General features: G+C 50.7%; 4 protein-coding genes across 4 annotated transcripts; all 4 read right to left on the bottom strand.

Moving 5' to 3' along the window:
• Positions 1–57: 57 nt before the first annotated feature.
• BCR38DRAFT_333714 (uncharacterized protein) lies at positions 58–2,445 on the bottom strand (the record flags this gene model as incomplete). The annotated part of the gene is made up of 1 exon (XM_040855251.1): positions 58–2,445. The coding sequence occupies one exon, from the start codon at positions 2,443–2,445 to the stop codon at positions 58–60; it is 2,388 nt and encodes a 795-aa protein (XP_040720094.1).
• Positions 2,446–3,380: 935 nt separating this feature from the next.
• BCR38DRAFT_455005 (uncharacterized protein) lies at positions 3,381–4,045 on the bottom strand (the record flags this gene model as incomplete). Its single annotated transcript, XM_040861752.1, has 2 exons — positions 3,381–3,898; positions 3,958–4,045. The coding sequence occupies 2 exons, from the start codon at positions 4,043–4,045 to the stop codon at positions 3,381–3,383; spliced, it is 606 nt and encodes a 201-aa protein (XP_040720093.1).
• A 3,000-nt stretch (positions 4,046–7,045) lies between these two features.
• BCR38DRAFT_100579 (uncharacterized protein) lies at positions 7,046–9,180 on the bottom strand. The gene is made up of 3 exons (XM_040853290.1): positions 8,668–9,180; positions 8,359–8,557; positions 7,046–8,293 (listed from the first exon to the last, which is right to left on the bottom strand). Exons 1-3 carry the CDS (start codon positions 8,944–8,946, stop codon positions 7,065–7,067), a joined length of 1,707 nt encoding a protein of 568 aa, XP_040720092.1. The 5' UTR covers positions 8,947–9,180; the 3' UTR covers positions 7,046–7,064.
• A 2,187-nt stretch (positions 9,181–11,367) lies between these two features.
• On the bottom strand, positions 11,368–14,642 carry BCR38DRAFT_455002 (uncharacterized protein; the record flags this gene model as incomplete). Its single annotated transcript, XM_040861751.1, has 8 exons — positions 11,368–11,912; positions 11,989–12,103; positions 12,239–12,243; positions 12,293–12,620; positions 12,684–12,915; positions 12,971–13,251; positions 13,320–14,216; positions 14,586–14,642. 8 exons carry the CDS (start codon positions 14,640–14,642, stop codon positions 11,368–11,370), a joined length of 2,460 nt encoding a protein of 819 aa, XP_040720091.1.
• Positions 14,643–14,853: the final 211 nt, after the last annotated feature.

Here is a 14,853-nt window from a genome sequence, read left to right as displayed (position 1 = left end):
TTGGTATAATGACAAATATTTATAACCAGGTCGTCGTATCAGATCGATCGGAGGATGTCATGCAAGAAGGCCGAATAGCAGGCTCGTCCTCTTCCAATATCCTTGTGCCGATTTCCCCATCCTTTCCCTGTCACCACTTTCTAGGCTCGTCATTTCAAAGACCTCGTCAGCCAATTTTTCGAGGTTCTCATTCCGACTATCGTCAATGCCCAGACAGATTTGAAGCAAGCCGATATCATACAACCACTGTACTAGCAGTTCTCTTCTCGCATCCGAATCTTTGCTCGATTCCACGCTGCTAGGCTCCGCGTCATCTTTGACGGTTTCGTCTGCCTCTTGCTCGTCTCCACTGACCTCCATCTTGTCCACCGGCTTGGCTTCTGTTCCTTCAGGTATGCTTGTATCGTTTTTAATAGCCGTGCGCCAGACGCCCGCAAGCTGGTCGCTGAATACTGTTTTCAGAACTTTGACGGCTGTGGGGGTCCACAAGTCCAAGCCTGCGTCCCCCATGGACATAATGAGATTGCGCAAGAGTTTGAACGTGTCGGGAGATGGCTGACTTGGCAATTCTGGCTCGCCTTCCCAGAGACTCCGGCCCGTGACACGGCTCCTGATCAATGCAGTGGTTTCAAACAGCTCGATCGGACTGCTTGAAACTTGAGCTGCGAGTCTGCCGTGCAGCGAAGGGACGCAGTCTAAGCCAAAAGATTTGACCTCGTTGATCTGGGGCAAACGACTCCTTATGTCTCTCAAAATTCGAAGGAAGTATTGAGCGATCTGGCCATTATTGGGGCCATCTTTATGTGTGTCCCAGAGACTGCTCAATTGCTCGTGCAGGTGTTTAAACGCCTGTTCTAGGGTAGTGTTCAGCTGCTCATGGATCTTCTGTGGGTCTTCTTTACTCAACAACGTCTGGCGAACCTCAATGGTTTCCTCGTCCTCGATTTCGTCGATATCGTTATCCCATCGTTGACGCTGGAGTCGCTTGACCATTTCACCTACATCATCCATGAGATGGTACCACGATTCGTAGCATGTTACAGCTTTCGAGACAGCATCGTTCCTTCCATGGAGGCGCGAGACGACCTCATGTGTGATTTGGGCAGAGCCGTTTAACACATCCATGTCGAGCATCTCCTCGTCCCAGAGGCTGTGATGGCGATCGGAAATTCCGGGTCGCCAAGCCTCCAGGGCTGCCGAAACCTCAGACCCGACTAGCCTAAGTTTGGCTACTTTGGTATCCAAAACGCTCAGAAGTCGGTGGTTGATGGCCTTTCGAAGACCATCGAGCATGGTAGCTGGATCGAGTCCCTTCGCTTTCCCACCATCTTTGATCCAGTGTTGCAGCACTTTAGTGCGTAAGTCCACAATGGCCTTGAACTCGGTCATAGACTCGAGAGTCTTGGTCAGTCCTTGCAAGAGGGCCTCGCACCCTTTCCTAGCCCAGGTCACGAGCATATCTTTGGCTTGCTTGCCATCAAGGTCATCGTGCCGTATGAATGGTGTAAAATACTGTATATCTTCACCACACCACCTCTCGTATATGTCTAATCGGAGGCCCTCAACGGCTTGCAACGACTCGTCGGCGAGAAGTGGCCTTTTCTTCAGTGCAGCCAATGCTTCAGCAAGCTTTGTTGGTACTAGTGCTTGAACGTGCAATAATGTCCTGGTGTAAAGGTCCAACGCGTTCAAAACGTTGCCTGTGCCTCTATCTCTACCGTGCTCTTCGAAATCAAATTCGAGTGCCATGGCCTCTCCTCTCACATTGAGGAAATGTCGTAAGACATCCCTGGCCCCCGAGCTAGAAGCGAGGCTATAGGCACATAGCGACTTGATAATATCGCCCTGCTTGTCTCCCTCGCCAACCTTGTCCAGTGCTTTCTCGATGCTCCTTAGCAACCTTCTCCGCATACTTCCCAAGCTCTTCTTAGCAGACTCAACTGCAACACGCACTGAGTGGTCCTCGGTGATCAAATCCCCAAAGCTGCTGATCAGAAGCCGGCTCAAGACCAAGATCTTGGCTGCCAGGGTCAATCTCTCTCCTCTGCGCTCAGGGCCGCCCTTCAACAGCCTCCCAACAGTAAGTCCGCAGGCTTGGAGCAGCTTGACCTTGGCAGCGCGACCCATATCGGCGTCAGCCTCTTCATGGTCGCGGAACTTGCTCAGCCCGGCGACTTTGTCGCCCACGACGGTCCGTCCACACATGCCTCCCATCTGGCCCAGGGTATTCTGCACATCACTCATGTCGTGTCGCATTCGTACGATGATGTCTGCGGTGCCTAGCAACTCGCGGTAGCTGTTTCCGACCTGAGTGCGCAGACGCGCGGCCTTCTCGTCGATCTGAACATGAAGGCTTTTGTGGATGGCGCGGATCTGGGGAAGGGTGTAGGAGGTGAAGACCTGGGAGGACGTCGTGAGGTCGGACGTGTCGGGAACGGCGGCCATTGTGGAGGAAGTCTGTCGCTGCACCGATCGGATGCGGATCAGAAATTGGTTTTGTTTTATTTCGTCCAACTAGAATCCATTCATTGAACCAATTGCGGTTGCATCGTCTGTTTGTCACTAGCCATTAATTGTATAGAGGGATTGGACTGGACTTCGAAAGAGCCAACTCGCCCCCTGGTCAAATTTAGTGGAGCTACCACCCAGCTGAGTATGGCGACGCTACCCATGAACACGATCGGTGCTTTCAACCCCTGCCCCAAAGGCGACCATGGTATATATGAAGCATGTAACACTTTCCCCCCCCCCCACTGCTCCTCCCTCTTACTGACTGGATGTCCCTTCACCTCATGAATATGACGACAATATCATCAATAACGGAAGCCAACATGGCTTCGCAGGAAGTCGTGTCTCTATAGGCACTGGCGCATACTCGGGATGCGAATTGGAACTCGCAAATTCCCCTTATCACCTGATTGGCAAAGGAATCTCAGCTCGATATCATCTGGCACAATACAGGTGACATGATCCCACCTGACGGCAGTATTACGACGCAGGGGCATTGTTTGCAAGCTGGCGTCAATGCCTCTGATGTTGAAGACGGCAGCCCTTCCCAGCGTGCCTCTGTATGTAACACGCATAATATGTTTCGCATCCTTGGCACACTCTAGCACACCAGAGCCAGATAGTGTAAACTGACATGATTTGAACAACGATGGCTTGACGACTGGCATCGTGGCTCGACTGCTTCGACACAGTCAGAGCACGGCAATGGCTTTTTATGTGAGCTCTGGCCTCAGGGAAAGGTGTATTGGCCGGAGGCTATGGAAGGTCACAGAAGATATTGTCAAGGAGTTCATGTAGGTGCCCTGCCTGGAGAAGGGTATTTCTTGATGTTTACAGCGAGAAATACTGTGCAAATAACTCGGCTCAACCTTTCAAGTCGCCCACTCCACTTCGAACTGCATAAACTGGACCTTCAATGGGTCGCTGGCCTTCTTCTCTGGGCGTGCAACTAGCGGACTGACTTCGAGCACCCAGTCGCTTTCGTTCTCGTCGGCGAAAATCCAACAGATCTCCCTCAGAGGGATCTTCTCCTTCAGCTTCCCATCGGCATCCAGGACGAGCTGATAGACCCATACGCTCTTGCCATGCTCGTCTCCCTCGCGCACAATCTCGAGAGTGATCCCCTTGGTCGGGTCCACAATAGTGCTGAGACTTGAAACAGACCAGTCCGCGTAACGATCGCAACTAACTGTGCTCAGTTGCGGTTTTCCCATGTAGAATTCGATGCCCGTCTTGATCCATTTATCGGGCGGCGAGGCCGTCGACAATTCCGGCTTAGGGACTAAAAGAAGTCCTGCTTGATCGTACCGCTCCGTCCAATCAGCCCAGAAGGATACGCGGGCTGATTTGAACTTCTTCAGCGGGCCCGAAGAAGTATGGGAAACGGGAGCTTCATCGTGTTAGTCTCGTTATCCTATCAACTTTTTGAAGCTGGGTTGAACGACGTACCGTTCCACACATTGGTAGTGGGAGGCTTCTTCCAGATGTCAGTGCCTGGACCGGCTTCGAGCGTGAATGTATCTTGGGTAGAAGACATAACGATACACAGTTGATACCAACAGTGTCCACACAAGGGTTGAGAGAGCGAATCTGCAGCTTAGCAACCCGATTTTACACCCCGCTTGCCCCAGTGCTTATTATATATAGGGTGATCGCGGAAGTAAAGCACCCCACATGGCCGAAGTCGCCAAACAGCGGCTGGTCGCGGAGTATGGCAGCTACATGCCGCTAGAGCAAATTGAGGTGACGAGGTGCATGTATCTTTACAAGGCCAAGTGCCTTTAGGCGTGCCAATCATCATACCTTGTGGCTATGTTGTGGATGTTACTCTCATGGACTGTTAACATATATGGTCATTCCTCACAGCATAGTTCGAAGTGCATGCTGACTGCGCCATTGAAGGTGTTTGTTAGCAAGTTTGCATTGTATCCGTAATACAACACCAAATACGACCAGGGCCCATGGATGTTTAGCCGAAACGACTCGGCGTAAGACATTATTGCACCCTCAAGTACAAGGCATATATATTCTGTCCCTTGGGAGTAATACCCGGAAATGACGACCATCGAAGTTGGTGTCCCAAAGGGTTGTGCCTTCTACGCTTGCTACTTGTTTCGCAAATGGATTCATTTTACTCTGCTGCACCAGAAAAACTATTGTACACTATCTCTGGTCATTCCGTGTTGGGCCGATGCCAGATTGTTGACACAACGATAAATTGCTACTCTGGAGGCTTATAGATTCAAGCCAAAAGCTCCCAGCCCGGAGTAACAAGTTTGAAAGAGCAAGGACGTGGCCTGCCGCCCTGTGCCGTACGAGATAGTCTCTTCAAGATCCATATGTCCCTCGGAGGCTTCTGCAGCAGGACAACGAGAGAACACGTATTCATCTCATTCCACTTTGACATCAAGCGCATCACAACAAGCGGCCTCATTTTTACCCAACTCTGACAAGATGCGATTCATCTTACTACCCGTCATCGTCCTCACTCTGGGAGCCATGTCAGTTGTGGCAAGCCCGAAGCGCGCCATTCCCAGCCAACTCAATTCTCCTACCATCAAGTGCGACACATGTAGACCTGACGACCAGAAGCTTTGCACAAGATGTTACCACGACGCCGAGCATTGCACTCTTCATGTCGCGGTGCAGTGCTATAAGATTGTCCGTTCTCCTTGTAATACCACCTCCATCATGGACTGCTTCTCGGACCCTTCAACGAGCTCCTCGCTCAATTGATCATAAGGTTGGGAGGCCACGGGGCTTTGCGAGCAGAACTTTGGTTCCCTGGGCAGAACGTTAGCAAGTCCAAAGTTTGCCGGGAACGGCTGGTTTTAGCTGCAACGTTATAATGTTGGAGGGAGTTGATGGAAATACGAAGCTGTTACATTCTGTTTCAGTGGACTATTACGCAAAAGTTTCCACGCAGACTTTGGTCGACAGTGTGTGCTTTCGTTGACGTTATAGGGAATGAAAATATGGTTCGATGGACATTGACAGGCAGATGACAGATATGTTTCTGCTAGACAAGAATATCTGGGAGAGGTATGGGGCACCGATGGAGGTTGTCGTGATCCCCGGCATACGGCAATGCTAAGCCGAAGGAGCTACAACTCAGCGCTCTTGTCACAAGAATCATCCATTCAATCATGGACACTATGTAGTACTGTCTAAATGAGAAAGCCGTTCGATTGTTCCAATATTGACCTTGCTATCGTGTAAGTAGACACGCCTAAACGTGCTCTCGTCTCCACTCCTTTCCCACATCATGGGAGACGGCTCACTACGCATCAATCCTATTTAACAGCATATAATTGCTATTGCGGAAAATATAAAAACTGTTGCTCCCATAGACCTCATACTCCTCTGGTGGTGGAGAAATAAATATCCTCCGTGAGCCGAGCCTCAATTTCAAATATGGCTGAGGCTGTTGGACTTCAATCCAATCATCAGCTTTATTAGGACGTAGCTGTACGTAGCAGTCCTTAACATGGGTATATATGTCTGCTTCGGAAGGGGTGAGAATGCTATCGAGATCTGGCAATCTTAAGCTTGATTGTACCTATTCAGACAACTTGACACTCTTCTCATGTGATCTTGCAGTCCCCGATCTTGACCAAGCCCAAGCATGTGTAGTGGCTCTATACTACAAACTGTGAGAAACTGGAGCTAAATTTCATAAAAATATTTTTAATGCTTCCGAAACTTGATTTATTTTCAAATGAGCAAAAGCCTAGTAGTATATGACTTTGCTTTAGCAACTTGGTACTCCTGAATATAGCTGTACACCGTATAATATTACTAACCTTACGTGATCAGATAGAACTTTGGCACAAGAAGAAATATCTTCCTCTATACTTGAAGTGATTCTTCTTGGAACCCCTACGAGCTGCAATTCCTTTTGTAGTAAAGCCCCAAAAGTATTAAAAGAGTTTATATGACTATGTTTCGTCGTTTAACACTGCGCAGAGCTGGATCCAATTTACATGTTGATCACATAGCCTCTATTACAAGCTAGAATTATAACTATTGCTATGAGGTGACTATCAGATACACAAGCGCAGCTAAGAAGGAATAATTCACGTTATATATGAAGGCCACATCCACACAAGTATTAGGCATTGAAGCAGACAGACAGCGTTGAGGAAATGGTGGAGTAGCACATATCTCGCACGGCTATTACAAAGTCAAAGAACATGATGGATACCGCGATAACCCAAAGCCATGAGGAAGTCAAGGTAAAGCATGATAATGTAGTACAATGTAGACCAAGGGGCAAGGATCAAAAAGTGGAAACCAGCTCAATTCACAGACTTTCATCAAGTGCATTCCAGGACAGCAAGTAAATACATGTATGGCCACTTTGACAACCAGACCAAGGCAGCAATGTTCCATACAACTTCTGCCAAAAGCAATATATGCCCACAAATTGGCCTCCAAATCTCGTACCGCATTCATGTCGCACCAGAAACCAAATCATTATTACGAGGACCCACCACGCCTGCAACACCATCCACTTAGCGCTAACCGATCTCGTCATGTCCAAGTAACTCAATTGGTCAAGGAGATGGCAGTGCCGGGTAAGCGGGCTGACGAGGAGATGAGTGGGGGGATGAGTGAGGAGAATCAATATCCATGTCATCGCTGCTGCCATCGTAATCCTTACGTTTGAGGCGTTCGATAACGTATTCACGAAGATGTTCAATGATGCGAACGTTCTCGAGCCATGCCTCATATGCCTGATCTTCACGATTCTCGGTGCCCGCGTCCGACTCGGCAGAGGGTGAACTGACAGAAGACACGGCAGAGTCCGAGGCTTTAGGAGTAGTCTCGCGATCCTCAAATGCTGGGCGTGGACCAGCGCTGGCACGTTGCAGCATGCCTCCCGAGTAACGACGACGCGGATCTGAATCGAAGCTTGGCCCAAGCGTGGAGGTTGTAGACTGGCCAGGGTAGCCAGAGGTGACTGCTGGTAGAGTGGGATACAGCGCGGAGCCAGTCGAGCTGTGGCGAGAAATTGGCGACATCCCAGATGACGAGGCACTTGGCGAGTGACCAGATGTGTAAGACATGCTACTAGATGGCGGCGTGACAGCCGGCGTACCGTTGGAGTGCGTGGAAGACACGGCAGTCAAAGGCGACGCCAAGGATGCTTGGGAATAGGCAGGAAGTTGAGACTGGTGATGCTGATGCGGAGCAGCCGAATGCGGTGGTGATTGGCTGTGGCGGAAGTTCACTGGGATGTAGTGGGAGCCTGGCTGATGGACACCGGCAGCGGCCGCCGTGTTAGAACTCTCATAGACGGTGCTCTGCATCTGCTCTAGTATCTGATCAATTTGGATGAGGTCGTTCTTGGTGCGAATGTTGGGCATCGGCGGCAGGGAGTAGTGCTGGGAATATGGGCCCTGAGATCCATGGCCGTCCACGGACACCACCGCCGGAGCTGGCATGTACTCAGTCGCGAGAGATCCGGTATGAATGTTCAAGGCACCGTGCAACGGCATCAGCCTTTGCCCGACTTGGGCATAGGAGCTCGGATCAAGCTGGCGACGCTTGGCATCACCGAAGAACTCGTTAAGGGCGTCGTAGGTCCGCTTACGGTTGTCAAACTCGGCGGCCTGGTAGCCAATGTGGTCACGGTTGCCCAATGGCTGGTAGTACATAGGACCACCAAAAGAGGGCGGATGCTGTTGGTAGTAGCTGCTACTATGGCCATTGTGGTGGGGCTGACCAAAGGCGGCTGAGTTCGTGCGGATCTGGCCATTGTGATCATAGTAACTTGAGGGAGCTGGAGGCGAGATTAGCCTCGAGATGGGGGGAAATCAGGGGGACGCGAAGCGAGCTGGGACATACCTTTGCCCTGCGTTCTATAGGCAGAGTTCATGCCGCCATGCTGGTCAGGCGACCGCACCAGGACAGAATCATCGGCATGAGTCTTGACGTGCTTCTTGAGATCCTGTGGGCGCTTGAACGACTTTCCACAGAAGTCACACTTGTGTGGCTTGAGCGGCACGTGCACACGGATGTGCGAAGTAATGTGGTCACGTTTAACCTGTAGTTTGATTCAGCAAATGTTGTTTCACACTCGTTGGCAGTTTCAAGTTCTCAAACAGTCGCAAGTCCATCGTAATTAGGTTGACAAAAAGAGAAAAGTCTACTTACAGTGGTGGTCCTGCATGAGTTCCATTGACAAGTCAAGTTGAGGTTGTTAGTGCTTTTGCGGCCGACATGGCGTTCGCAAATGTGTTCGTAGAGGATTTCCGGGGCGTTGAATCTCTCACCACAGGCATTCCAGCGGCAGATGAGTGAGTCGTCCGCGGATGCTGCGGGAGCGCTGGACTGCGAAGTGGCAGTAGTTGATGTGGAAGGAGCTGGCGTGGTGCTCGAGGTGGACCCATCCGACGTAGGCGGATTGTTCTGTGTGTTCTCTGGCGCAGACATGGTGCGTGCAGAGTCAATGTGTCAGGAGAATTGTTGCGCCGAACCCGGTGTGTTGTGTTGGTGGTTTGGCGTATTGTGAATAATACCCAGGTTGTTGAGCTTTGGGTGTCAAAAGTACCTATGAAAATTTTGAATAGACAACGTACAACTGCTTTTGCGTTCAAACAAATACAGATTTAGCTACCAAGGAGAGATCGAAGGGAATTGTTGGTTTATGTGCAAACGAGCGCGTCGTTCCCTCCTGATTAACGACGTCTAGGCATGAGGCGGAAGTCTTGGCAAACCCACGGGGTGTTGCAGTTGCCTAAATTTGATTGGTTTGGAAAGAGGGGCAAACGAGCATCCGAAATGCTACTTGCGCCCGGCATACTTGTGGGTGTTGGATAATATGGGGTGTCTACAACACTCCTGCCTGAGTTTCTGACAGCTAGAAATTCATCATTTCATCGTGTCTTTTTGACTCCCTATCACTCAAAATTTGATCAGCGTTACCATGTCAAGTATCTGAACTGAACCAATATTGTTCTATTGACTGGCTAAGAGTACGAGCAGGGAGCAGAAGGCCGTGGTGTGCACCTAAGGGGTCAGCACGTCCACAAGTAAGTGAGCTTTACGCGGCTCCGAGAGTACCCATCGATCAAAGTACCTTTTGCGAGCTCAATCCCGCTGCCAAGAACCGCCAAGTCTTGGCGGCTTTGTTAGCGGCCTTGGCATTGCTGCGTAGCGAAAAGTGTGTGAGCTTGTGCGATTGTTTGTCGACTGGGCAGGTGCCCCAAGAATTGAAGAAGCCTTGTCCGCTCTTACTGCCTCGCACCTTTGCTCTGCCTACCGCCCTTGGCCCGCTCCTCTCCCACCCCATGCCCAGACTCGACGTTCTTGCTTCGTGACTATCACTGAGTTCATCATTTGCTTCCGCAACCCGGTTTACTGGCTCACTGGCTCATCGATCAAAAGACCGTGGCGTGATACCGAGGTCAGTTAGTTGTGGGTGAAATCGTACTTGGATGGCTTCCAATAATGTCCATCGGAACTACACCGAGTGAAGATGCTAGTCCTACATCCCCATTCAATGTTCCCTTCATATAACAGAAGATTATGGTGTTGACTGAAGGCCAGAGCTCGATGCCCAACAGCCAAATAAGTCGTAACTATGGATGAATGGCCACCCACCTCATTTCGATGGCGCAACGGTGCTGGTTCTCCCTGAACCTAGATAGAGAGAGTCCTCGCCAATTCTATTCACACCCTCTCGGCGCAGATTGCTGTTTATGGCAGCCAAGATCTCCGCCATCTTCCGCTGATGCCAAGCAACTTCCAAGAACTTGGCAACAATGATGAAGCCATGTTGACACTCCATCAATGTCCTAGCAGAACACTGTAGAGAGCTGTGGCATTCGCGTAGCCGTTGCCAATCTCTTTGGGAACCCTTCGAATTTCGTTACGGTGTTCCTGGCATATCGTATACCACCTGCTCGTCTGCTTCTTCGGGGTGCACCTGGGGTATTCGTGGAGTAGTAGTGCCATGCAATTTAAATTTTTCGTCTGTCGTCTAGAAAGCTGAAAAGGAGCTCATCAGTGATATCAAGTGCCGGACGTCGCGGTAAATATTTGAGGGATTATTACTGGGGTTTGCTCTTGATTCGCACCAAAGCGATTCACTCACTACCAACACTAGTAGTGGGCATAGTAAACGTTTGCCCCCTTCGGAAATTGGCATCTCGACATTCCACCTTCGTCGTTTGATTCTGAGCCACTTTGCCAAACTCTATTATAGTGATGCGGATGAGACTCTGGGTGGTTCGGGTAACTTGTACGGGTGTGGCATTGCTACCATAGTTTCATCCCATCGTGCAAAGTAAACCTTAAATGCCTGAAATAACTGTGAGTCCCCCATGAGATCCGGCATGACGGGATATTCCACAAGATTTGCTGAGCATTGAAACGAGTTTGCAGGGTGTTAGATAGGCCAAATGGTTTACGTGGATGATAACTATAATTGCCCACAGCATGAATTCATTACAGTCTTATCGCAAACGTCCCACGATCATCCCTTGCTAATGCCATGATTACCCTCCAGTCAAATTGACACATTCTCGTAGTAGGCCTCGTTCAAGGTACCCAGAAAGTTGCCATATTCGCAAGGCACATACCTCATGGCCGAGCCGCCCCAGGTTGCTTGATTCACCACTTTAACTATTCAACCCCATTGCCAAGATGACCATGTGAGAAGAAGACTACTGCAAGGGCCATCCTGGGCATTCTTGCGAACAACGCGACATCCAGGCATTGGATGACAGCTACCGTTGTCGCAATGGAATTTCGACTTGCAGGTTTCCTCCAGATACTCCATGGCTAATCGGTCGATCGCACCAGTTACATAATCGTAATTCATTTCGCTACAAAAGAAAAGCCATCATTTGTTTACATGGTAGCGCCAGCCGGCTTTCCGTCTACAGTCAATGTTGTGTTCTCGTCCTTATATGCTGCCTTTACCAGAGCAACAGAGACTTCTGGGTCGCGTGAATAGACGCGAAGACCTATAACCGCGACTGCATTCCAGGGGGAGGATGCGGAAGGATCATCAGTCTCATCGTCCGTCTTTTCGTCTTCGCTCTTTGACTCGTCTTTTTCCTCGTCCTCTTCATCGTCCGCTTTGGCGTCGGGGTCCTCCGAGTCTACGACATCTTGAGTCGCTGCGTCTTTAGACTGGTCATTCTCACCAACGGGAGCATCGTTCAGACCCTCGGTCTTTGGCGCGCTAGTGGCTTCTGTCTTGGGCACGTCTGCCGGCTTTGCAGAGCCAACGGCAGTTGAGCCCCCCTCCGTTGATGGCGGGACAGGCTTCTGCTCCTCTGTCGACTTTCCGCCGTCTTTCGTTTCATTTGGACCCGTTACCTCAGCGTCGGCCCGGGGCTCTTCCTTTGCCGCCCCGTCCTTCTCTTCTTTCTGGGTGTTTGTCTTCTCGTCTGTGCAACTCTCCAAGTCAGCGTTTGCTACTTCGCCAATTTCGAAACACGAGAGGAAAAAGACGGGAAAGCTCACCGTTCTTGACAACTTCCCTCATGGCATCAGCGGCCTTCCCCGTGGCCTTGGCTGCTTTGGCGATGGCCTTCTTCTGTTTTGCCTTATGCTTGCTCTTCTTCTCTTCCTTCTTCCTCTTTTTCATCGGCTCGTTTCTTCTCGAGCAATTCGTCCTCGTCCGGCACTCCGCCTATTTCACTCTTTGCGTTAGCAGGTTTAACTTGCTGCCTGTCTCAGCTGCAGGGAAGTGGTTACTTTTCGCAGAGCTCACTAGCCCTAATGCACAACAAGAGGGATAGATGTAAAGAGCCCAGCTGCTACTCACCCTTAGCATGCGCAAGGTCATATGCCATCCCGACCTGCCGCAGCTTCTGCGGATTATTCTCGGCGTATTCTTTAACAACCTCTTCAACCTTCTTGGCGCCGGCGTTGCGAGTGGCAGCGATCTTGGGAAGCACTTCGTATATCCCTGGCTCTAGTTCCACTTCGCACGACACGGACCTATTCTCCCACTTGTGAACGGGCCGTATGCGGCAGATGTGCTCCCCATTCGCGGCATTCGCTAGCTGCAGGACAAAATACAGCTCAAAGTAGTGTTCCCCCCCGGAAGCCTTGGAAGTAACGGTCGTCGAGTTGTATAAGAACGAGGACGACTAGGCCTGACTTCTTGACCTCGAGTTGGAACTTGGTCTGGAGATAGCCTGTAATCCATGAACGCTGGCGCTGGTCCATTGCTGGATGACGGACCACTTATCATCGAACAGACGTGTGCGGTGTATAAATACGAAAGTGTCTAGCATATCTTTGTAGCTCATCCGAAATATGCCATCGTCGCCGAAGGTGTGACCTAGCTTCCTAAGCCAGTACGGAGTCCACTCTTTGGAGCCATCTGACCAAGGGCCATTCCACTCGCCAACGCCAGAGTACGAGCGCTCACCCCATGGGTTTCTGAGAAGACAGTAAGCAAGGTGCGAATAATATTGATTCTGACGTAGTAGCTTACCTGATCTGTACAAGTCGGACTTTGTTTCCGTCTTCGTCGACTTCCTCCCTCGACTGGAGGATAGAGTAAGCATGGCCAAGGGCTAGACCATTCTTCTGCCAGTCCCAGCCTGTTCCCATGGCCGGGGCGAATACAAATTCTCCGTCGCTGTTGAAAAGTTCTTTCCAGAGCTTATCTTTGCTCAAAACACGGTTTGTGGCGAGTGTGGAGGTAACACCGCCCGTCATGTCTTCGACTGCTTCCCCTGGCCACCCTCCTGAGATGGCCTGATAGTCGCCATGCTACAGAATTCCGAGTTGGTCGCCATGATACACGGTTTTTAAGGTGTGATGAAATTCTGACGACTCACAGCTTTGGCGTAGGCCTTTTCGAGAATTGGAAGCCAAGTCTCGTTGGGATCCTCGCAACGGGCAAAATACAAAGCTTCGGAGCCCGTCTGCTTCTGCTTGCGGTACAATCTAGCCTTCCTCCCCGTAGCATCGTAGACGTCGTGATAGTAGTCGAAGTCGGTTTCGTTCAAGTAGAGGTTGTCATCAACAACCGTGGAGATCCACTCGCCATCCCGCTGGAACACAAAACCGTAGACGCCGCACTCTTCGTCACGAGCGACACAGACTCTGTCCATGAGGTCTTTTCTATGGGCGATTGTAGCTACGGCCGCTAACCACCAACAATCACCGTTCGCCCCCTGCTTGATATCGGAGCTCGAGTAGCCACCGACAGTGAACTGGGGCGACTCAAAGATCCAATCGATACGGTGGATGGAGCCGGGGTTGTACGTCTCGCCCAACGAGACGCCGTCAAACGCCCAGGGAGTTTCGCCATTGGAGCCGAGGAACTTGCCCAAGGCGGCGACATCAACGGGAACGGTGCCACCGCTGCCAAGCATCTGACTGTCGGCGAGGGTCTGAAGACTGGTTCTCAAGTCCCAGGAGCTCACGGGCGGACCCGACTTGGCGGCATCGCTGGCTCGCTCGTCGTACCTGACCAGGCCGTTGAGACAGTTATTGTTCGCGTCATGCTCAATATCAAAGTCCGGGTCAGTGAACTTCTCGTTGGTGCGGTTGCACTCGCGCACAATACGTTTGACCTTGTCGCGACACGACCTCGCACCCCTAGGGTCGATGGGCGGCAGAATATCCCGGTACAAGCTACGAGGGAAGATGGAAGTAACCTTTCCCGGGTATTTGGTGTGGAACTTGTCCCAGAACTCCGAAAGCACCTCCTGCGGGGTCTTCCGCAAGTTCTTGGCGCCCGAGCTGCCATGATTCAGATGTAATTCAATGTTGGAACTTGTGCGAACAACAACTTTCAGCAAAATAAACACCAGCGTCTAAGTCAGTCAGACTGTTTAAATACCTTCGCAGGAAAACAGATGCTGAAAAGCCAGGAGAAGACTAACTCAACATGTGAGAGCTCAGCCTTATGTACTCAACCGGCGGCGCGCCTAGCCAGCCTCCTGTGTTTTTGTAGTGAGAACCGTCGTAATGGCGTCCAATGAAGTTGAATCCCCAAGGTCCTTGTTGAATCGCGAGCGAGCCGCCACAAAACTCTCATTGGCTAACGCCTATATGCGTAAGCAGCAAGTTTCAGTTTCCAGGGCTGCCATTTTGACCTCCTCCAGTAGTGTTAGGCCCGGAGTGGCATTGGGCTGGCTACATATGTATGCCATTAACTCAAGTCACAAATGACTGGCAGACGAGGAATCAACAGGGCGGTAGTTCCCTTGAGTGATTGGCTATTGTTAAGCCTAATGAATATGTTTCGGTGAAATAAATGAGCTCCTTCATGATTAATTTCGGGCATCTGTGCCACTCTTGATTCATTGGGCTGTAGGTGCTGTATCACTCCCCAATATCCCATTAATACACTCATGAAGGGGG

The sequence above is a fragment of the Pseudomassariella vexata genome (genome assembly GCF_002105095.1).
Source record: "Pseudomassariella vexata strain CBS 129021 chromosome Unknown BCR38scaffold_2, whole genome shotgun sequence".
In the NCBI taxonomy this organism is placed as follows: domain Eukaryota; kingdom Fungi; phylum Ascomycota; class Sordariomycetes; order Amphisphaeriales; family Pseudomassariaceae; genus Pseudomassariella; species Pseudomassariella vexata.
The sequence above is the reverse complement of the archived record's forward strand: the minus strand, read 5'-3'. Positions and strand labels throughout refer to the sequence as shown.

Coding starts and splice junctions, on each gene's coding strand:
- BCR38DRAFT_100579 (XM_040853290.1), bottom strand. CDS start 8,946: ATGTCTGCGCCAGAGAACACACAGAACAATCCGCCTACGTCGGATGGG. Junction 8,558..8,667: donor ACTCATGCAGGACCACCACT/GTAAGTAGACTT, acceptor ATCAAACTACAG/GTTAAACGTGACCACATTAC. Junction 8,294..8,358: donor CTATAGAACGCAGGGCAAAG/GTATGTCCCAGC, acceptor TCTCGCCTCCAG/CTCCCTCAAGTTACTATGAT.